Raw genomic sequence first — 23,522 nt, 5'->3', positions numbered from 1 at the left:
ACTTTCCTGTCGCGTACCACCACATGGTCAATCGGGGTAAATAAATTGGCCTTCTTTTTCCCCTTTGCCACCAACTTCCGATACTCGGTATAGAACTCTCGAACCCACGAAGGAATGTATGAGACACAACGCTTGGTGAAAATCTCAAATTTATGGAACTTGATAGTTTTCCACACCTCAGGATATCTGTCTACTATAACATCGGTAGACAATCTCTTCTCCTCTGGAATTGTCCTCAATACCGCGACCTTCAGTCTGTTCAACGACCGGGTAGAGGGTGCCTGAACTGGTGGCACCGGAGGTATCTGCTCGATTGTCTAAGCTAGAGGTGGAGGAGGTGGAGAAGGCGTAGGAGGCACTGTGATCCTTGTTGGATCATGTAATAACTTAGAGCGAAGCTCCGTTCTCCTTGTTTGTAGAGTCTGATTGTCCTCCGGCTCAGACATGGAAACTGGAGAAGACACATGGTTTATATCAACATTGAAGGCATAATCTTTGTTTCACCCAATAAGTAGGTCCTACCTCATTCATAAGTATACCACCGATATGAAATATTAAATTTATGTACTCAGTGTCCACTACTTTGGAACAATTGAAATATGCAAAGTTTAATAAGCCAACTATTGTTCATGAAATCAGTTATTAAAAATCGCCACCAATACGGAAATTAAGTTCACGAGTAAAGAAAGAGTACCTTGTGTAGTCAATTTCTTCTCCTTTTAACTCTTTTCAGATGGTATGAATCAAATCCTAGAAATATATACAAAATCGATAATATTTTGAGATAAAAATGAGAACCTTAATACTTTTTGATGAATCAGTAACTAACCTTCAAACCATGATGACTTTGTAAATTAATAGTGAAAATTTTAATTTTACTCAACAATATTTACACATGAAGGAGACTCAACAGAGAAAAATGCTTTACACTTTGAAGGTTAAATTTTAAACCTTTTGCCACAGTAGAATTTGTTTTTATGTGACAATTTATGTGGCATTGCTATAAAAAAAGTGAGAATGTAATATACACACCATCACATATTACTTGATGTATGTTTTTTCAAACTAATGAATGCTAGTTTAGGTGTGTTTCTCACTCTCTTAATAATTTATGTATGAAACTTAAAAAAATGTATAGTTTAGGTGTGTTTTTTACCCTTATCTCTTTATTTTTTTGAGTTTTTAGTACAAACACAGAGTCTACACAAGAGCTATTGCGTTCGTCCAAATTCCCATGTTACATTGTAGCTCTACCCCTACTCTTTTTAACTTCAATTTTTTTTCATTTTAATCATATACATTAAGAACATAATATTAAGCTTGCCAAGAGATAAAATCAATAATAAAAGATGATTAAAATACTATACGTGAAACACAAAATAACTAGAATATAAATGTTCTTTTTAAAACATCAATTAAATTTCTTTAGATTACCTAGAAGGTTCAATAAAAAGTTAAAAGAGTTTGAAAGCAAAATCGTAATCATATATATATAATCACTTTCACTGATCAACTTATATTGCAAGTGATACACACACTTTGTAGAATATATCTATCAAAAATATGATTGCGTCATAAGGATCTTCAAACAAGAGATCATGCATTAATAGTGTCACACGAGCTAACCTTTACGACTATATCATATATAGGTTCGAACATTCTGTTTTATAAACATTTTCATCTTTGCTTTAGATTTTAATTGATGTGAGTAATTCAAATACTTTTTGTAAAAATAAAAATTTAATTCTTAATATTAAAATTCAATAATCCTTAGAAATTTAAAATTATGGCATCAATTTATATTATTGGCAAAAAAAAAAACAGAAAAGACATGGTTTGTTTTTCCTCCTTTCCTAGATAAGTGTCATTTGAAATGACGGAAAGCTCCCTCGAGGATAGAACCAGATGAGGGCCAATTAACGTCAGAATACAATAAATAAAATAATAGTACTAATAAGGTTGACAGTATATCATAACAAGGAAAATCAGAACATCAATTCTGTTTTCCAATCGCCAATCGGAATTAGGGTTTATTTCAGTTCAACCAAATACTAATTCGAAGACGAAGCCTTTGGTCAATTGCTAAACCCTAATTCCTAAGTTTGAATTCCTGACGACTTTGGTGCTTTCACGGATTCCAAAATTAACTCGATCTCTCTGTTTCAGCGAGTAAGCTCCTTTTCCCTATTTCCTAATTTTGTTCAAATACTCAGATCAACATGTTTCATTCATGAGGGAAATGACTAGAGGTTTGATTCTGCTTTTAAAGTATTGATTTTGAGGGTAGCGCCTACTCTCGGTGGTACTCGGAGTTCGACTCTTCTGGTAACTTGGGCACTACTGTGATTGCTATGCTCAAAACTTGGTCTTGTTGCATTTCTCAACTAACTTTCTAAAAGTGTTGAGCTTGGCCTCATAGTCTGCTATTTCTTGACAGACACAATGAATCTCTAAAAATGTAATAATGGGACTGTAGCTAATTGAAGTTTCTGAGTATGAGATTTTGCTGAATGAGTAATCATACAATTGCTGTTGCTGCAAAAAAGGAAAGCAGAAAGAACAGAGTATAAAGGAAAATCAATTTCTTGCATTGCATGGTGAAAGAAGCCTACTGTTGTTAGTTGTTTAGTGGGGTCTTCATTTTGCATGTTTAGATAAGATGCATATTTCAAGCTTAGGATAAAACATTTTATCATGTACTTCTGCTGCTTAGGGGATGTGGTATCTACTTGTTTAAAATGAAAAAAATAGACTTACTAGACTTTTCCTATCGGAAACTACGTTATCGTTAGTTTTGTATAAAAGTTTGATGTCTTGGTGTTTGCAATTCCTGTTGTCATTGTCTACAAAAGACAAGTAGCTTTTTCTCTTATTTTCTCCTCTTTTTGGGATCCCCATTAACAATCTGATTAAACATTATGTATCACTTCCTTTTTTCATCTATTTCTTCTGCCTGGTCATCACAGATGTGGACATCATTGCTTAAGTACGACTTGCCTCCTTACTTACCTAAAAGTGAAAGAACCTTCTACATCTTGTGAAAGCATAGTGCTGAACATTGAGTAACTTTTTGCCTACTTCATTTCTTAATAGATTTTGTTTTCTTAGTTTTATTTCGTTCCACGTCTTTTTGGAAGTAACTGTGCATGTCCACTCTAAGACTTGCCAACCCCCCCTAGAAGGTGGAGCTTTAGAAATTGAAAATATGAGTGTATCTCTGTGTGAACCCACATTCTGAATTTTCTATTAAGTTCACCCAAAAATGTTGTAATTTTGTTCTGGATATAGCTTTGTTTGTTGGAAAGAAAAAAGAAGTCAAGGAGAAAGTGAACAGAAAAATAGAGCAAAAAACAGAAGTAAAAGCTACTGCAAAGTTTTGTTTCTAATTGATAATGGAAGCAACAAGTCTGCCTATAAATAGGCTTACTGTAAAACAGAAAATACTAAAATCTAGGTCCACTAAACCACTAACTACTAATTAGCTACTAATCTGCCACAATATCTAAACATGCTAAGATAAAGGAAACTAACTAACAAACTCCTGAAGACTTGGTCAAGTATTTGAATCACTTTTCAACACTCCCCCTTGATTCAAAACAGCAAACTCCAAGTTGACCTCTGAAGAACTCGTGCTTTGCTTGCGGAAGTGACTTCGTGAAGATGTCTGCTGCTTGCTCATTTGTATCACAAGACTTCAAAGTAATTTCTCCAGTAGAAACAAGACCTCTAATATAGTGATAGCGAATATCAATGTGCTTTGTTTTGCTGTGAAATGCTGGCTTCTTCGTCATCGCAATAGCAGATATATTGTCACAAAAAATCTCAGTTGCACCAGTCGGTGTTTGATTAAAATTTGCAACAAGTCTCCTTAACCAAACTGCTTGACAAAAGAGGTTGCTGCAATATATTCAGCCTCTGAAGTTGATAAAGCGACCACTTCCTGCTTCTTTGAACTCCATGAAACTGCTCCAGACCCAAGATTAAACAAGAAACCAGATGTGCTCTTTCGATCATCAATGCTGCCTGCGTAGTCACTATCAGTAAAGCCAGTTAATGTGAAATTTGTTACCTTAGAATACCAAATTCCATGTTCTGTTGTCCCAGCAATATATCTTAGTACTCTCTATGCAGCTCCAAGGTGAAGCTTGCTTGGATTGTGCATAAATCTCGATATAACGCCAACAGAGAAAGCAATATCTGGTCTTGTATGAGACAAGTAATTCAAACCACCAACCAGACTTCTAAAATAAGTTGCATTTGCCATTTCAGAACCATCATCACGACACAACTTTTCATTAATATTCGTCGGCGTAACAGCAACTTTACAATTTACCATAGTAAACTTTTTCAAAAGATCTGTCGCATATTTTCTTTGTGAAAGAAATATGCCTTCGATTCCCCGTTTCACCTCAAGACCAAGAAAATAATGCAGTAGACCCAAATCAGACATCTCAAAATTCTTCATCATGCAGTCCTTAAAATCAGTGATCATAGACTCATTCGAACCCATATATATCATATCATCAACGTAAAGACATACGACCAAAAAATCATTTTTACCTTCTCGTTTTACATAAAGAGTAGGCTCATTGTTACTCCTTTCAAAACCATTCTCATGGAAATATGAATCAATCTTGAAGTACCATGCCCGCGACGCTTGCTTTAAGCCATAGAGTGCCTTTTTTAACCTGTAGAAATTATCTTCTTTGCCATTTACTACAAAACCTTCAGGTTGTGAGACATAGACTTCCTCTTCCAAATCACCATTTAAAAAGGCAGATTTAACATTGAATTGGTAAACTGGCCAACTTAAATTAGCAGCCAAGGCTAAAAAAGTTCTCACAGTTTCAAAGCGAGCAACAGGAGAAAAAGTTTCTTCAAAGTCAATACCTTGTTGCTGGGAATAACCTTTTGCGACGAGCCTTGCCTTATGTTTTTGGATGCTGCCATCAGCATGATACTTGGTTCTAAACACCCATTTGAGCCCAATAGCTTTCTTTCCTTCAGGCAAATTTACCAAGTCCCATGTTTGATTCTTTTGAATAGCCATCAACTTTTCTTCCATAGCCTTGCACCATTTATCCTCTTTTTCAGCATCTTCAAAGAGGATAGGATTTGAAACAAGTAAAGCAAAGGTACAAGATGTACTGTTAGCATATCTAGGATTTTGTTTCCTATCTCTTGTTGATCTTCTTAATGGAGTTGGCTCAGCGGAAGGTTTTTCCAATATTGGAGAAGTTGCTGGTGCAATTGATGAGGTAGACGATGGACCAGCCAAAAAAGGATCAGCTACATACTCTTGATCAATAATATCGTCAGAAGGCAACAACTTAATGTTTGAACTTTCATTTGTGGAATTAAAATTCCAACTTGCATCTTCATTAAACACAACATTTCTATTGACCGTAATCTTACCACTCACTGGATTATATAACTTATAAGCCTTGGATTGTGTGCTATATCCAACAAAAATACATTTTTCACATTTTTCATCAAGCTTACGTCGAGCTTGTGTATTTATCAAGGCATAAGCTATACAACCAAAGACACGTAAGTGGCTTACCTTGGGCTTGTTACCTCTCCAAGCTTCATATGGTGTTTGATTAAACACTGCCTTAGTAGGAGAAATATTCAGCAAATAGACAGCAGTGGCAACAGCTTCAGCCCAAAAACACTTCAGTACACCTCTACCTTCCATCATGCTTCTGCCCATCTCGACAACTGTGCGGTTCTTTCGTTCTGCTACACCATTTTGCTCTGGTGTATAAGGTGCTGTGAGTTCTCTGTGTATTCCATTTTCCTCACAAAAGGAACTGAATTCTTTTGACATAAACTCACCACCTCTATCTGTTCGAAGTGTTTTGAGTCTACATCCACTTTGTCTCTCAACAAAAGATTTAAATTTCTTGAAATTGTCAAAAGTTTCAGATTTAAATTTCAAGAAATATATCCAACTCATACGACTATAATCATCAGTAAAAAGCAGAAAGTATCGACTTCCCCCTAAAGACTCAACACTCATAGGACCACACAAATCAGCATGTACTAACTCAAGACAAACAGAAGCTCTCCAAGACTTGCTTATAGGAAAACATTTTTTACTTTGTTTCCCATAAACACAACTTTCACAAAAATCAAGATTCTCAACTTTTGGCAACCCAAAAACCATTTCCTTTTGACTCAATAACTTCAATCCATTAACATTTAAATGCCCATAACGTAAATGCCATAGTCTAGTTTCATTATCTCCACTAGCTACCATAGTACACCTCTCAACCATTGAAACTTCTAGAGGAAACATTTTATTGTTAGCCATTGGAACTTTAGCAATGATTTTCTCAGATTTCTTATTTTTAATAGTGCAAACACCATCGTCAAAGAAAATTGAGTATCCGCTAATCATTAGTTGTCCAATGCTAAGCAAATTATGAGATAGACTAGGAACAAACATCACATCTTCTAAAATCTTAGCATTACCTTGGCTGGTCATAATGCTAACTGTTCCTCTACCTTCAACCTGAATCTTCTTGTTGTCTCCTAGCCTTACATCTGATTTTTTTGACTCATCGAGCTCCTTGAACAATGATCTTGTTCCAGACATATGATTGGAACAACCACTGTCCAAAAACCAAAAATCGTTAGGAGTTTCTTTTTCACAATAAAGGGCCATGAACAACTTACTGTCATCATCATTTTCCTCTACAAAGCTTGCTTGGTTATTCTCATCCCTCTGTTTTTGCCAACAATAAGCTTCTTTATGACCTGATTTTCTGCAGTAGTTGCACAGAAACGTCTTAGCCTGCTTCTCTTCATTTGATCCTCCTCTATCTCGATTTCTTCCTTGGCCTCTTCCACGGCCTCTTCCTCGAAAACCACCTCTGCCTCTTCCACGATTTGTAAAGTTTTCTAGCTTATCTTTCTGATGAATGGACTCCCCCTTCACCTGAAATGCCTTCTCTTCATTTTTTTCATGCGATCTTAGGAGCCTCTCTTCATGAGCTTGCAAAGAACTCATTAGTTCATCAAAAGTATAATCAGATAAGTCATGAGATTCCTCAATCGCAACAACAATATGTTCAAACTTTGAAGTAAGACTCCTTAAAACTTTTGCTACAACCGTTTCTTCAGATATGTTTTCACCATAAGACTTCATTTGATTAACAAGAGAAGAAACTCTAGACAAATAAGTTTGAACAGATTCATTACTTTTCATAGAAAGAGTTTCAAAGTCACGACGGTAAGTCTGTAATTTTACCGTAATCACCTTAGCTGAACCTTGAAATTCCTTCTTCAAAATCTTCCATGCCTGCGAAGATGTAGTTGCTGCTGCAATTCTTGAAAAAATTGTATCATGGACTGCTTGTTGAATCAGGAATAGCGCTTTGGCATCCTTCTTTTTTATCTCTTTCAATTTTTCCGTCTCTTCGTCAGAATCCCAAACTCCTTGTGATTTGAAAAGAGTTTTCATTTTGATACTTCAAAACTCATACTTTTCACCAGTAAAAATTGGCATGAGTTGTTGGGAAGATGATGAAATACCATTTACTGCCATTTTTCCTCACAATTTCCAGAAAGGAACCTTGCTTTGATACCAAATTAGTTGGAAAGAAAAAGGAAGTCAAGGAGAAAGTGAACAGAAAAATAGGGCAAAAAACAGAAGTAAAAGCTACTGCAAAGTTTTGTTTCTAATTGATAATGGAAGCAACAAGTCTGCCTATAAATAGGCTTACTGTAAAACAGAAAATACTAAAATCTAGGTCCACTAAACCATGAACTACTAATTAACTACTAATCTGCCACAATATCTAAACATGCTAAGATAAAGGAAACTAACTAACAAACTCCTGAAGACTTGGTCAAGTATCTGAATCACTTTTCAACATTGTTTTGGCACATTCTTTTTTCCAATGCTTCATATTTTGGTTTTGTTAGATCAGGAGAGCTTATGCAAAATGAGGGCATTAGGTAGCTTATTTTTGGACGAGGTAAAAAAAAGGTTGATGAGCTCTTTTTTTTTGAGAAGGTAACATGTATATATTAGACAAAAAACAATACATGAGTTGTACTGGAACAATATATACAAGTGAGCAAAAGAGAGCAAAACCATTCTACTGTTTTGACAGGAACGTAATGTGTGTATCCTCAGGGTGTTTCTAGTTTCACCAAAAACATAAGAGCTTAATGCAGTTAAGTTTAATTTTCTGCACTCTGTGGCTGCTGTTCTCAAAGCATCTAGAGTTCCTTCCTTTCCAAATTGTCCACCAAATGTGCAAGCAGTGACCATCCTCCATCTTTTAATACTTCCTTGTTCTTTGTGGTGGTCTCAAATTACTCTTACATCTTTTAGTTTCTGCTGATACTTGCCATTCTGTTTTAGTTCCAGTGCTGTACTCTGACCGTTGCCTAGAAAGATATGGACCTATTCTAACCTATTGATATTTTCCAGGAGATAATGCTGTACTCACATACTTGTTACTAATTAATGGATCCTGATAACAAGAGATTTGGAAGAGGTAAGACCCTTATAATGCTTTGCTTTTCCCTTTGAAACAGAACTAGTAAACTACAGTCCTTTTGCATGGTTCCCTATATTGACTACTGCAGATATTTGATAATGCGAGGATCTTTATATGCATAACTAGCTTCTGTTTTACAGTAAAATGAATTTCATTTCATCAGGTTTTTGCTCAAATGTGCAGCTGGCTGATTTATTTTCCCTTGCAATCCTTGTTTTATGGCAGTTATCTCTTTCAGGATGTAAAAGTCATCTTTTACTGCCTTCTCATTTTTGTGTGGTTTCTGCATCCAAAGGATTCATGGTTCATTTTGGAGAAAAGAAAAGGACTATTGATGCTATGTTATATCTCTGGGGCCTTCCATGTGGCATAATTGTTTATTATAGAATGGGTTTTTGTAAAAGTTTGTCATCACAAAACAATGTATTCTCAAGCATTTTCCTTCATCACCTGGATGGTGTTAGCTGTCAGATTATAATTCTTTGACTTTTGATCGTTGCGACTATTATAAGCCAAAATTGATTAAATCTTGACAAAGGGAATTGATATTTTGTTCACGTGTGAGGTGTTGTAAAGATTACTGGACTACTAAAGAATATGGGATTTCTTTTACTTGTCTAAAAACAAAAGCTTATGGGTTTTCCTCGAAGTGCTTGGATTTATCTCTTGATGTCTCAGATGATGGATTGAAATTCATACTCTGATATGGTGATCTTTTTGATAACCATATCAGAGTCTGAGTTTTAATCCATCATCAGACTCTGATATGGTCATCTTTAGAATGCCTGCTTTTTAATCAAGAGATCTTTAGTTTATAACTGTTTTGGTTTGGTCAAAATGCACAACCAGGGCCCAGAGAACTTACAGGTGCTGTGGATCTTATTAGTCACTTCAAATTGTTGCCTCATCAGGAGTTCTTCTGCAAGAGGTCACTTCCGTTGTCTATTTCAGATACCCACTATCTTCACAATGTGGTCGGGGACACAGAAATTAGGAAAGGGGAAGGGATGCAGTTGGATCAGCTTATACAGGATACTTCCTTGTCAAGAGAGACGAGTTCCCGCATCCAGCCATTTGACCTAGATGTTCTTGGTGAGGCTTTTCGACTACGTGAAGCGGCTCCAGTGGATCTGCCTCCTGTAAGAAATCTACTGATTGAAACTTAAGTGACAACAATCCATTTTAGTTAAGTGTTTTTTAGGTAATGCTATAACTTCTTCTGTTTTATAGTCTGAGAAAGGCATCCCTACTGTAGCTGGAAAATCCAAAAGTGAGTCGAAAGACAAGGAGAAGAAGCATAAAAAGCACAAAGATAAGGACAAAGAGCATAAGAAGCACAAACATCGTCATAAAGATCGAAGTAAAGACAAGGATAAAGACAAAAAGAGAGATAAAAGTGTTCATCATGATTCTGGTGCTGATCTTTCGAAGAAACATCACGAGAAGGTCTGCTACTAGCAAAACCTTGAGAAAATTGGTGCAGTATGTTGATTCTTACTAAATATATCATCTGCTTTTTTGGTATGAAGAAGTTCAGATGACTGGTTTAAAGAACAGCTCTTTCAAATGAATTTGCTAATATTGTCTTTTCTTAATAGAACTGTCCAAAGCTGCTGAAATATTTGTCATGTGATAGTAGAACTTTGCTGAACGTTACCCTAACTTAAATTACACTGGATCATACAATTCTATCGAGTTTGTTATTCTTTCCTGTTGTCAGTTGCCTTTATTGGATTGCAGGGAGAAAAAGTCAAGGAAATAAAAGTTTACGTTTCTTGAAAAATGCAACCTGGACCCTTTGAAATGCCCTGTTACTTGACTTTTTAGTTAATAAGGCAAAAGGTTTAGTTTGCTCTATGTTTAGCTTATTAAGGTACTTCGACATCAGCATAAATCTCTTTCTTGCTGCTGTAGCTTTGATACAGCTCAAGCTATCTCTCTCTTCTGACCCATTTGCAGTAACCTGAACTTTGAATTTGTTAATCTCATTTTTTGAGAAGGTAAGGTAAAATTTTACAAATGATACAGCACAACAACTGTGTTAGCTGTTTAATATCAGTAGGGGAATTTCAAATACAAAAGACAGCCTTAGCTAGCCCCAAACTAATTCTAAAACCTATAGCACTATTTCCACCTCATTTACATATCCCAGTCTACACCTAAAACAAAACAAAAATCTTGTGAATAGAGTTGGCACCATTGTCAAAGCATCTGCCAGCATATGCCAGCATGTATTAGTACTGAATTAGATGAGAGTAGGTTGACGTTGTAAACTTCTATTTGCAAACCTTGGTTTTTTTCCCTTTCCAATGTAAGTTCTTGTTCTATTGATGCTTATCTACCGTCTACTTGAGATGTTTTTTGAAAATCACCAATTTTTGCTGTAGTTTAGGACTTCAGCCAGAAGCAACAGTGGTACTTCACAGTATTGAAAGTGTTGACTGATTATGATGTTTTCATTGTTCCCAGAAAAGGAAGCATGATGGAGAGGAGGAACTTAATGATGTTCACAAACACAAGAGAAGCAAGGTAGAACTGAATAGTTTTGAATTCATATGTTCCTTTATCTTTGGTATGTTTGCAAACTTTAAAGTGGTGTTTGAACAACTTCCTTTTAGTGTTTTCCTTGGAGAAATATTTTTGAGGAAACATTTTTGCGAGAAAGATGTCTGGATAAATGTAGTACCTTTTTTTTTTCAAGTTGAAGTTGCATGTCTTTTGATTTGAATATTTCTATTTTTTTCAAAAAGTAATCCAGAACTTTCTTGTCGGAAACTTTTATGAAGAACTTAACCAAGCAAGTATCCAGAAAGTTACAAGTTTATTGTTCTGAACAAGTTACATAGGTGATCTTACATTGGTACTTTTATCTTCATCTTTTTCTAACTCTGCCGTATTCACATGCTGAAATATTGCAGCACAAGAGCTCAAAGATTGATGAGATTGGTGCAATAAAGGTAGCAGGCTGAAATATGTGTGTGGTTCTATCATTTGTTTTATCCCCAGACTTTGCAATTGAGAATTTGGAGGGATCCTTTACTTAGTATTGTGAAAAATCAGAGGTACAGAAGTTAATGTCATGCTATATCCCATTAATTGAAGAACTTAGTGGCTTGCCCTGTTGCTTTAATCTTATATTTCCCACACTGGTAAGATTGTTCCATTGAGTTCACAGTTTAGTCAGATTGCACCACGCTTTGTGCATATGTGATTTTGCTTTTTATAGTGGTAATTTGTTTTCGTTTTCTGAAATACCAAGTCAACTAACGAACACATTAACTATCTTTACTGTGTTAAGGGAGCAGCATATGAAGAATCAGGTATACTTTCTGTGCTTGCGTTAGGCATCTAAATTAGTATTTCTCCTCCTTAAAAGCCAGATAAATTTATCTTAGTATTTATATCTAGATACATGTTCCTTCTTTAAAATGCTAAGTAGTATATCTTCTCAATAGATTAAATCTTAAAAACATCAATTGGTCAAAATATGGTTGTGGTAAGAGAAATATTTGACAAGTTGTGGCAGAGCTCAACATGCATATTATCCCAATGCCTGACTCTATACTAAGCTGAGGTGTAAAATAATCATATTTGTCTACCTTGCCGTACATGTAAACTAGAGGATAAAAGGTTAAAGTTGGCAAAGGTTAGTTGGAAAGGATTGAAACTTCTTAGCCATATTGGCAATACAAGCAATCAATTCTGTGTGATTCCTTAGCTCTTGGTTTCCAATTATTATAGAATATTCCCTCATATAAGGGTTAAATATACATAAGATTCTTAGTTGTGTCACTAAAAACTTCGATCCACAGAGGATGTTCTTGACCGTGTAAAATGGAGTATATCAACTGACCAAGCATCTGGGTATTTGTATTTTATCCAACTTAAATAATGCTTAGGCAGAATGGCTCTGTGAATTTGCAGTATGATAGTTGTTCCTTTTGGACATATTTGTAGGTGAGTGAGAGAGTGGAAACTGGATGCTCTGTGAAGGAATTGCATGAGCAGATTGTCTAACTTTTTGCTCAAGCACCCTTCTCTTAATTTGTTATTAATTATATAGAGGGAAAGGGGATTACAAGGTGGGGAATCGAACCCCCACCAACAAGGTGGAAGTTTAAGTAGCCAACCAACAGGGGCGATGATGGGCTCAAGTACCTGGGTGCATAAAAACATGAATTTGAATATGTCCAAATTTATTGGTAAATCTGTTCACTTTTTGGTTGGTAGAGTTGCCATTTAAAATAAATACTGATGTAAGCCTTGATTAAAAAAAAACTGATGTAAACAGATTCAGCTTTATTGCGAAGTTTCTAGTGTCACTTAATTGAAGTCTATGACGGTTTGACCTATTTTTCCTTATTTTTGTATTATTCCTCCCTACTTTTGTTCTCTAGACAAGAAAAGAGAAGAACAGTATCAGAAGGAAAAAGAGAAGAAGGGACAAAAGGGAAAAAGGAAAATAAGGATATCTGAAAATCCATGTTCCCTTATCGAATATTAGAAGCAGGAACTTGACTTCACAGTATAAACTTGCATTGCATCTCAATGTTAAGAAAACCCTGTATATATTTTACTAATTGTTAAGACTGGTTCTGTGTAACCAGTTGGCAAGTATTTTTCTCCTTCCGAAAAATTGTGTGAGGAAGGATCCCAAAAGGAAAAGAATTTGCCTGGCAGTCTGCAGAGGTTTATAATCGCATGGACCGTTTCTTATTTATATGGTCCATGTACTTGCATATGTTTTAGAATTCCTTTTTTGGGATAAAAGAGGAGCGCACTACTTATACTTTATTTCTCCACAAGAATGTTAATATTGCATCAAAAGTGTTTGTAGCAGCCTAGTATGCACTCCTTTGAGTGCAAATGTAGGTAGTCCTTTGACTGCTAATCTGAAAATCAAATGCCAGCAACTACCATCACATATTTTTCTCTCTTTCTCTCCTCCCCCTGATTGTGTATTTATTTTTAGAACTGGAGCTGTGATAAGAAAAAAACGAAGATGGTAATGTATAATTTGTTTTCAGTTATTGTAGAAAGGCTAAACAAGACACAATTAGAAGAGTACTTCAGCATATGATATTGAACAATGCACTTCCAACAAAAGATGCACTTATGTTTTCAGATGTCCCTGAAGGGACTCCAAAACTGCACATTTTGGCTTAAGAAAAGCAGCTACCTGTTCAGTTTCTGGAATTTTGTATTTAAGGTGTTGTAGAAAGGTTAAACAAGACACAGTTTGGACAGTGCTTCGACATGTAAATATTAAATGGTTGGATTTGATAAAGCAGCTCTCTGTTCAGTCTCTGCACCATTCTGAATTTTCACTTTTAACAGGTATCCATAGTGAACATCTGTGTATCTAATCCTAGTGATTTTAAAACTTATTTCTCTATATCTGCAACATATGTCATTTGTTGTTGAATGCTTGTTTCGCTTCCTTTTGAAGCCAGTCTCTGCACCAATCTGAATTTTCACCTTTGAACGGGTGTTATTTCCATTTAGAATATATGCCATTTAATGCTGAATGCATGTTTCTACTTGGAAGCATCTATAAATAAATTATCTTTTTGCATGCTACCTAATGACTTTACAGTTGTTATAAGGGTCTAATTTGGGAACCAAGTCTTTGATCTTTTTGTGCCTGGAGTGTGTAATATTTCAATGATAGGTTTTAGCTTCATTTTTGGGGGTGGGTGGGGGTTTCGGATAGGTTTATAAGTTTCTAGTTCACATTTATCATTATATATGTTGTGTAATTAAAGGATTTATGTGGGGCTTCTGTGTGTGCAATCCCAAGATTGAAGTGAAATGGAATGGGACATTGGTACTCTGCGGAAATGTAGTGTTCATTACAAGCAAGACAATTGAAGCATTAAGAGGAAGTGTATAAATCTTCTATTTTCAATGGAGTATAAATTTGTGAGCAGTACTTTAGATAAGTTTGTTTGACATGAAATTTTTCCTTTTCATATCCTTGTTGATGTTATCAACTAAGAGTAGAGCAGCATGGTTGGTGCATGTTGCGCCACATATTGCATAATGCGCCTGTTTATTTTTCCATGCAGAATTGCCTTTGGACTTACTAAAGATTGCCAAGAAGGTGTACTCACTCTTGTTGAAGTAGATTTTAGTGCATGGTACAACTGCTGAAAAAAGCACCTCTTTGGGTCATATAGAAAGGACTTCCATATTGTTGGGCATTGAAACTGAAAACCTTGATCCCTTCATTCTGCTTTAGTGAGAGTGTGTTGTGTTAAACAACAGGTTTGGGTAATAAAAATGGTAAGTGTTGGCGTGGTCTTTTATGATTTGTCCTTCCTATTGAGCTTGAAGGTGATGTCTTCATCAGCAAAGATCCAACATAGGAGGGGAAGATGTTTAAAAGGATATGTCTATATGTACAATGCTAGGAGTTTTGCTTGTTGTGGCTAGATATTCTTGTTGTATATACTAGGGTAGAATGAGATCAAATAACTAATAGTTGAGGATATTGAAGTAAAGACAGTTGTTTCATCCCTGGGCAAATTACGTTCCTTGTAGAAGGGAAAAGGACGTTGAACATTTAGTTTTATTTGATAACTTCCCTCATCAACATAGTTGACAAATCTTGTAATTGTTACAGTGTTGTGAAGTAGACCCCAAAAGATTTATGGCATTTCATATAATCTACTTTGTGTTGCTATTTGTTTCTTTTGAAAGGGAAGAGGGGAACAAATGATCTCTGGGAAGGTCGTAATCTAGAATGGCATTAATAGCATCTGATCTGATGTTAACTGTTGGTTGATGTCTGAGTGGTGGCAGTTTGTTAGGAAAGAGCAAATGCCTTTTTGCCAAAGATGAGCAAATATGTTATGAGAGTTTTATTTATTACTATATATATTCCAAAAAAATATTATTGTTTAGAGTACCAAGATTCTAAACATTTTATTTGGCAATTGAATTCCAACATAACTTGTATTGGGAAGATTATAATTTAAGGAAAAGGTATGGTAGTTGATTCTCAAAATAAATAATAAGAATCTCCTTTAAGTAAATACCAGTTTTTTTCATTCTTTAAATGCCATATTATTTGTTCTTGAACACAATTTTTTTTGTGACGATGTAAGTAGAGTCAAATTTTAGGAAAAACGGGGAGCGACAAATCTGCACCTTTTCTTTTTCCTGCATTGCCTTTTGGTATTGGGGCAATCGTCCTTTACAATTTCAAAACCTCATAATAAAGGAGCAAGTGAGGTAATTATCTTACATTTATTATGGGCACAATGTCAACTTTTTTAAAGAGGTTATAGTGAAAATTAGCGGTCTTTTTTAGATAAATAAATATGTATGGAGTCTTGTATGTGTATTTCTTTTGGTTTACACACCATTTCAGAGTTCTCGGGGATGTGTGTACTATCATGACCTTGACTTTTGGGTCTTGACACGTTGAGAAATAGAAGTTAAAAGCGTTGTAATGCATGTGAAAGAAGTACACTCGAACCACATTAATGACTAAAAGGTATAAAATATTTATAATTATTTATGAAAAACTAAAATCATATGTTCAAAAAATTATATAATTTAGTTGTTTGATTATTTTTAGGATTTTTCTTAGTGAAATTCAAAACCAAATCAATATTGTCACCAAACCAAATGTCGTTTGATTTTTCACCCAACCGTGAACACCCCTACGGCCACCTATACCACTCTCCATATAGGATCCAATTTACTCGGATCACCCGTAAACTATATTTGCTCCGTCAATTCCGTCTAGGTACCAGCAGCTGTTGTAGCTAATCTTGATAATTCTCCACTTTCTTCTTTCCAGTGTCACACATATTAAGCCAACAACCTTCAAACAAACTATCATCCATGAAGAGTGGTGACAAGCTTGAAAGTAGAATATGATGCTTTGATGAAAAATGGTACCAGGAGACTCAACGAAGAATGTTGTGGACTGCAAATAGTTGTATCACGATTAAAAGAAAAACAGATGGCAAAGGGGTTCACTCTGTGCCGCGCCCTCCCTGGCTTGGATTTTCATCAAACCTTCAGTCCTGACATCAAGCCAACAACAATGCGACTTGTATTATCCATACAATTGACAATTCATCAACTCGACATCAACAATGCTTTTCTACAAGGACAGATTGTTTACTACTCTATTTGAGGGGTGCCATTTTAACCTTGTCATTGAACTTCCAATTAGTGATTCTTCTAATTTTCACAATGACAGTTTTTCTTTGGAACTAATAATAGCACTTCTCTAAAATCTAAATAATTACGCCTTTCAGGATATGTAACACCAACTTGTTTTAAAAATAAAGAAGAAGATAAATTTCTGACTAGTAAAATAACCATCATTTCAAAAGATTCAGAAAAGATTATATGAGCTGTTGCTCATAAAGTTATTGCAAGTTACATCATAAATCAAGTCTGCAATTTGTTCAAACACTTGAGGAAAGATAAATTTCTAAACAGTAAGTTTGGTAGCCAGTAACAATCATTTCAAATTTCCAGAAAAACTAATGAGCTTTTGCTTATAGAGTCATTACAAGTCAATGTTGAAATTTATTCAAATGTATGTGTCATTTACTTCTTGCTGAAAATCCCCCTAGCTGATGCCATGCTCCGTCTTTCTGTTTACAAGCCTAAAATGAATAATTTTTTTCTTTTTGGTAACCAGGACAAGTATAATACTAACAAATATGGTGAAACAGGAAAATGGCACCGGATAAGAGTCAATGAGATGATCTTGTGTCCCAATCTGGAGGTTGTATAGTAACTCTGAACGCATAATTTGCCATATCTTCATGTTGTATTGTTTGAAATTCCTCAATTGGCAACAGACCAGCTGCACCAGTTTACTTCAATGTTTTCTAGAGATGCAACATCCTCAAAATGACGAGGGATTTTCTCAAGACACCAAACGTTCAAGCTTAGGAAAAGCATCATCACTCTGCAATGTTGAGGTTGTCATATTTTAAGTATTTGAGTTCAGGAAAGTCGGAATCTTTCACTTCCCATTCAGCCCCTTCAAAGGCTCTGAAAAGTAACTTTAGAACTGTCAAAATTTGGGTCCAAGGTAGACGAAAATTTGACAAAGTCAATTCCCTCAGTTTTGAGGGGAAATTGAATTCGTGAGGATGTTTAGCTGGATAACTGTAGGAAAACAGCTTCAGAGATTCAAGCTGATGTAGAAAGTCTAATCTAGGAAAACGAACAATGCTTCCTTTAGTTGAATAACCCAATAATCCCTCAACTATGCATCTCAGCTTTCTCAAATTTGGCATGCTTGTCAATATCTTCACCAGAGGAGAGACACGGACTGGAAAAGTTCTCCAAATTAACTAATTGTGACTCACACATGTTATCGTGCAGACTGAATGAAGCACGACTATTTACATGTACATGCCTCAATTTAAACATCTTGAAAAGTGAACAAGGTAACTTCAACACTCTATGCAATCCGTTAACCACGAAAGTTTCAAGATTCCAAAGATCAGCCACGGATGAAGGAATAGAATCAGTAGTTATTCGAACAGCCAAGTACCTCATATGAATTAGAGATTTTAAATTCATTGGGAAGGGTATCACCTATGTTGATGGATTCCAAATTCAACACCTTAACAAGTTTGAATATGTTAAAGATGAAGGAGATATGTCGTGCCATTGCAGGGTAATAATCATCCCTGCTGGCATTGTATAGCAAAGAACGAACACTTGATCCAGCCCGCTGCCACTGAGCAATGTCATCTATATGGACAAGCGGTATACCTCTTGCTTTTCAGGATAAGAAATGGAATCCACACCATGGTCTCTGTTCAAACAAAAAACATGAAAATGAGAATTGTGATGAAGGTTATCATAGTAAAATCGATATACTCTATTGTACCTATATATCCAGAACAGGAAATTATCTTGTTTGGCCTTTTCCACACAGAATTGATGCAACAAATCATGAACACGTCAGGTTTTCAATTTTTCATTGGATCTCTTCTCCATATCCGTTACCAAATTTCTTCTAATAAGATCTTTCAGGTAATTTCACGCAGCATCTTCTGATACTTTTTCCTTACTGTCTTCAACAATTCCTTCTGCTAACCACACTCGTGACAATTTTGAGACTGGAATATCCTTGCCCCTAAAAAATCCTCCAAAATAGAGAAAACACGGTTTTAGATGGTTTGGTAAATTCTTATAACTGAATCCAATTATAGACATGCTCTCTTCTGAGCTCCCAATGTTGTGTGAACTAAGACTTTCTTCTACTTCTTTCCAGCAATCTGCTATCTTCTTTTTCTCTTTGAGAACACCAGCTACTAAGACAATAGAGAGAGGCAGAACCTCCACACCTTTTCGCTATACGTAATCCCACATCTCCAAGTTTGGATGGGAAGCTTTGCCCATGAAACAACTCCCCCTGTAGTAACTTCCAACTCTCTTTGTCAGTGAGTAAACGCAGACGATGGGGCTCGCTGTTACATTTAGCATAATGGGAAACCTCATACAGCCTCGTTGTAAGAATAATTCTACTCCTATTCTGAGAACCTTGAAAACACATGTTCAAATAGTCCCATGCTGTTGTATCCCACTCATCATCACTGAGAATTAAGAATCTCTTGGTCAATAAAACATGACGCAGCTCAGTAGCTAACTAATCATCTCCTTTTTTGGTGCGATCAGCAGGCTCAAGAACATCATTCAAAATACTAAGCAACAAATCTCTCCATGAATATACTTGAGTCACATGACGCATAGCACGAACATCAAAGTGAGAGACAACTGTGGGATCATTGTACGTAAATCTTCTTTGCAAGGGTGGTTTTGCCATTTCCAGGCATACCAAACATCGAGATCACATCTAGCTAATGCGATCCTCCAAGAAGCTGCTTCTTTAATTTGTCCATCACATCTTGAAAACCCACCATTTCTTCATTTGCTCCTGAAGTATTAGCTAATAATGATGGCACAATATAAGCAGGGCCTTTTGCAACTCGGTTGACATCAATCTTCTCTCTTTTTAGGTTCTCACAACATCTTTATTGACAAGCTAAATATTCTCAACAACTTCAGATATCCAATAAGCTTTGTACATCTGTGAGTAAGAACAGGCCAAGCAAGTGTCAATGACATACTCGGCTTCGTATGCCATTTCAGTAGCACTGCTTATAAGACCACAAATTTCATCATTCTCATCATAGGTTTCTTCCGTATGATTGAAAAAAGATCTTAGAATTAATAATCCCTCCTTGACTAATACAATCTGAGGCTTCAGTTTGGTAATTAGGTCAAGCTTAGAATGTAACAGCTCCTCCAACTTTCCCAAGAAACAGTTGAGAAATCCTAATCCATTGGTCTTGGGGAAGTTAAGCCCTGTCACCGCTGACAGAGAAGAAAATGACATACTTTTCCTTATAGCAACATTTTGAACACGTTCCATAAGGTCTTTGAGTTCTGTATGCATATTGCACGGCTTTAAAATATCAGCAAGAAACTCCAGTTTCTCTTGAGCTACTGGGATTTGATTCCTCACGACTAGGATCACGTCATCCCAAGAATGCAGATAGTTCAGCATGTCCAATAACATGTTGATAAAACATTTCAGATCTGTCACGGTAATATAGGAGGCGGATTCATCCAGCAACTGAAAGCATAGTTCTCTAATCTCTGCATTAACAGACTTGGTCTCTTTTAGGAAATCGGATAATGAAAGACTCATATCCCTAGAGCTGCTTCCATCCACGAAACTTTCATAACTACAAGTACTAATTAATGTTTCCTTGTGGGCAGCCACTTCAGCATGCATTAAGAGACCATCTGATTTGTTAAGCTATATCGTCTGTTGCCCAAGAAGATCAATGAGAAAGATTCTAAGGAAAATAAGCTCTTCATAAGCATTTTCCACCAGATTCAGAAATTCAGTTTCAAGAATGGCTTTGTGCTTTAGTTGATCCGTCAACTTCCCCTCACACCTGATTAGCATGAAAGCCACAGTTAAAAGTTGAAGCAAAAGATTGGCCTTCCTACTCTTGTTGCTTTGCGAAGAATCCTCATATGATAAATGGATAGCAGCTTCGGCCTTAATTGCTAAAGTTCCAATTTCCCACAAGAGATTATTTTGCTTCTTGCATTCAATGTACTGAATTGGGGGATCACTAAGGAGTGTTACCAAGAGTAGCAAACTGTGGTAAAACCCTTTGAGCTTATCTGAATCAGTAAGTTTTAGATCAGCTTCATCCTTTAGTAGCAGATTTTCGAAAATATATTCATGAAACCTTAGCAAAAGCTCATCCGTCTTCGGGATATCAGAAGAGGATTTCAACTTTGTGAAATAAGAATCAATGGCCCCAAAGTAAGTAGGAAGAAAGTTCAGCGGATATATCACATGATGATCTGGTGTTGATGATGCAGAAAAGGATGGACAAATCTGCCGAATCGCTGCCTTAATAAACTTAAACTTAAGAAACAATTGAAAGTGCAAGAGATTAATTTTGTTCATCAATTCTCTTTCCTCTGAATCATGAGAAAGAGAAGTAATGAATGAGTGTGCTTCAGTGGCCACATATAGAACTAAGGGCAATACAATGTGATGCATCTACCTCGATAAACTCGGTCTCCTGTAGGAAATCAGATATTTCCCCTGTGCTGCTTCCATCCACTAAACTTTCATAACTACAAGTGCTAATTAATGTTGCCTTGTGGGCAGCCACTTCAGCATGCATTCAGAGATCATCTGATTTGTCTAGCTTTGTTGTGTGTTGCCTGAGAAGATCCATGAGAAAGCCTCTAAGGAAAATAATCTCTTCATGAGCATTTGCGACAAGATCCAAATATTCAGTTTCAAGAATAGCTTTGTGCTTTAGGTGATCCATCAACCTCCCCTCATACTTGATTAGCTTGAAAGACACAGTCAAAAGTTGAAGCAAGATATTGACTTTCCTACATTTGCTTCGGTCCAAAGCATCCTCATACGATAAACGGATAGCAGCTTCGGCCTGAATCGCTAAAGTTCCAATCTTATTCAAGAGATCATTTTGCTTCTTGCATTCAATGTACTGAATTAGGCGTTCAACAAGAAGTGTTACCAAGGGCAGCAACCTGTGGTAAAACCTTTTAACTTTATCTGTATCAGTAAGTTCCAGATCTGCTTCAACTTTTCGTAGCAGATTTTCAAAAATATATTCATGAAACCCCATGAAAACCTCATCCATTGTCGGGCTACCAGAGGAGGCCGATGTCTTTATGGATTTCAGCAAGGTGAAATAAGAACTGATGGCCTCAACATAAGTAGGAAGAAAGTTCAATGGATATATCACAGGAAGAACTAGTGTTGATGATACAGAAATGAAGGGACAAATTTGTCGAATTGCTTCCCTAATAAACTTAAATATAAGATGTAACTGAAAATGCAAGAGATTAATTTTCCTGGCTAATTCTCATCTTCTGGATCACGAGAAAGAGAATTAGTGAATGACTCTGCTTCGGTGGTCACAGATAAAACTAAGGTCAAGACATCAGTTAGCTGAATCTGTACTTTGCACTGCTCCAATGAATCCATGAGGAACGTTATCATTGAAGTCAATTCTTCCTTAAAACAGTCCATCTGGGACTTTGGTAACCTTAGTTTCTGAAATTGACTGATCTCTACCTTGAGATAATTAAACTTCACTTGCAAAGGAAGAAACATATGGTCTACTTCAGCAATACTGTTCTCCAAATCCATGTCACAAGGAGTAGATTGCAATTGCTGCCTTTATGGCCAGAACTTCCAGAAATGAGAGAAATGAACTCAAGTCTTGTCGTTGAATGTCTTTGTGGTGAGTTAATATCATGTGAAATTCAGAGAGGTGAAGAAGTCCATCTTGGAGCAATTCAAATCTATCGGAAAAAGCAACCTTCAAGCTGGCATCATGACTTTTCAGCTTTTCCAGAACGTATCTGATAGACTTAGTAAACTTCTGAGCAAGATCAAGATCATGTGATAGATTCTTAAGACCACCATGCATCAGTGGAGCTTTTGGAACTGACGAATGTGATGCTTTCAGGACACTGATATAAAGCTTCCTCCATTCAGGCCTAATAGGATTTATCCTTTCCAGCAATTTTGAAATCTTGGACTCGAAGTCAGGACCAGGATTCACATCATGTCTATCCCAAATAGAACACTCGGGCACTGACACAGTGCTGAGTACTGGTCATACGTCTCACAACACAAGATAGATAGGTAAGCTGCAGTTTCAGATATATCCTCAGCAAGGGTGAAGAGATCCTTCATTTTCTCATGTTCAATATTGCACCGACTCCCAGATGTTGGAACTCTACTAAACGAATTGCATAGTTTGTCAGATAAAAAACAGCATGGCAATTATGTGCGACGCGGTTCACCATATCCATAGTGATCATACGGGTAGATGATGATGTTGACTACTTGGAAGGATTGATTCGCTCAGCAATAATCTCAGGTTTAATCATTTTCAGCACCTCTGAAATCATTTTGACTGTCTCACTTATCAGGCCTTGATTCTTCAAAAGACCAAGTATCTCCCAAAAGCCATCACAGACTTCATCGATTAAGGGACTAAGCTGTGCACATACCCAATTCTGAGAGTTTACCTTCTCCAGGCCATAGAGATAACACTGTAAATTATTTAGTAGATTACTAGCATATTCCAACTGATCCCTGGTCGATCTATCTAAGTGCCCCGTCTCTACACAATCTTCGATGGTTTTTACTACTTCACAGCAAGAATACTTGGCCATCTAATAGCTTATTCGTGATAAGATCCTGCAAGTAACAAAGAATGAACTTCCTCAGAGCATGCGGTTTGACACAAACGTATTGTACAGATTCTCCACATTCATTCTTGTTAGCGGAAACGTGAAAATAAAGAACAAGGAAGAACAACAATATTTAACGTGGTTCGGATAAAAATGATCCTACGTCCACCAAAGAACAACTGCACCAATATTTATTTCACTCTGTAAAGAATACAAGTGAGATACTACAAGAGAGAGAGCATC

General features: G+C 36.3%; 1 protein-coding gene and 1 pseudogene across 6 annotated transcripts; one reads left to right on the top strand and one right to left on the bottom strand.

Moving 5' to 3' along the window:
• The first annotated feature begins 1,965 nt into the window (after nucleotides 1-1,965).
• Nucleotides 1,966-15,187, top strand: LOC125870801 (mediator of RNA polymerase II transcription subunit 19a-like). Of its 6 annotated transcripts, none has more exons than XM_049551322.1 (8): nucleotides 1,966-2,169; nucleotides 7,933-7,985; nucleotides 8,447-8,513; nucleotides 9,366-9,655; nucleotides 9,747-9,962; nucleotides 10,986-11,045; nucleotides 11,435-11,473; nucleotides 14,585-15,187. In XM_049551322.1, exons 3-8 carry the CDS (start codon nucleotides 8,483-8,485, stop codon nucleotides 14,603-14,605), a joined length of 657 nt encoding a protein of 218 aa, XP_049407279.1. In that variant the 5' UTR covers nucleotides 1,966-2,169; nucleotides 7,933-7,985; nucleotides 8,447-8,482; the 3' UTR covers nucleotides 14,606-15,187. The 6 variants fall into 6 exon arrangements, 5 of the variants coding, with proteins under 5 accessions (XP_049407279.1, XP_049407278.1, XP_049407277.1 ...); XM_049551321.1 differs by lacking the exon at nucleotides 7,933-7,985 and adding an exon at nucleotides 2,967-3,062; XM_049551320.1 differs by lacking the exon at nucleotides 7,933-7,985.
• Nucleotides 15,188-17,239: 2,052 nt separating this feature from the next.
• Nucleotides 17,240-23,261, bottom strand: LOC125869864 (uncharacterized; annotated as a pseudogene).
• Between the last annotated feature and the right edge of the window lie 261 nt (nucleotides 23,262-23,522).

Source organism: Solanum stenotomum, chromosome 7, assembly GCF_019186545.1.
Source record: "Solanum stenotomum isolate F172 chromosome 7, ASM1918654v1, whole genome shotgun sequence".
Lineage (NCBI taxonomy): Eukaryota > Viridiplantae > Streptophyta > Magnoliopsida > Solanales > Solanaceae > Solanum > Solanum stenotomum.
The sequence above is the reverse complement of the archived record's forward strand: the minus strand, read 5'-3'. Positions and strand labels throughout refer to the sequence as shown.

Coding starts and splice junctions, on each gene's coding strand:
- LOC125870801 (XM_049551320.1), top strand. CDS start 8,483: ATGGATCCTGATAACAAGAGATTTGGAAGAG. Junction 9,656..9,746: donor CTCCAGTGGATCTGCCTCCT/GTAAGAAATCTA, acceptor TCTGTTTTATAG/TCTGAGAAAGGCATCCCTAC. Junction 9,963..10,985: donor CGAAGAAACATCACGAGAAG/GTCTGCTACTAG, acceptor CATTGTTCCCAG/AAAAGGAAGCATGATGGAGA.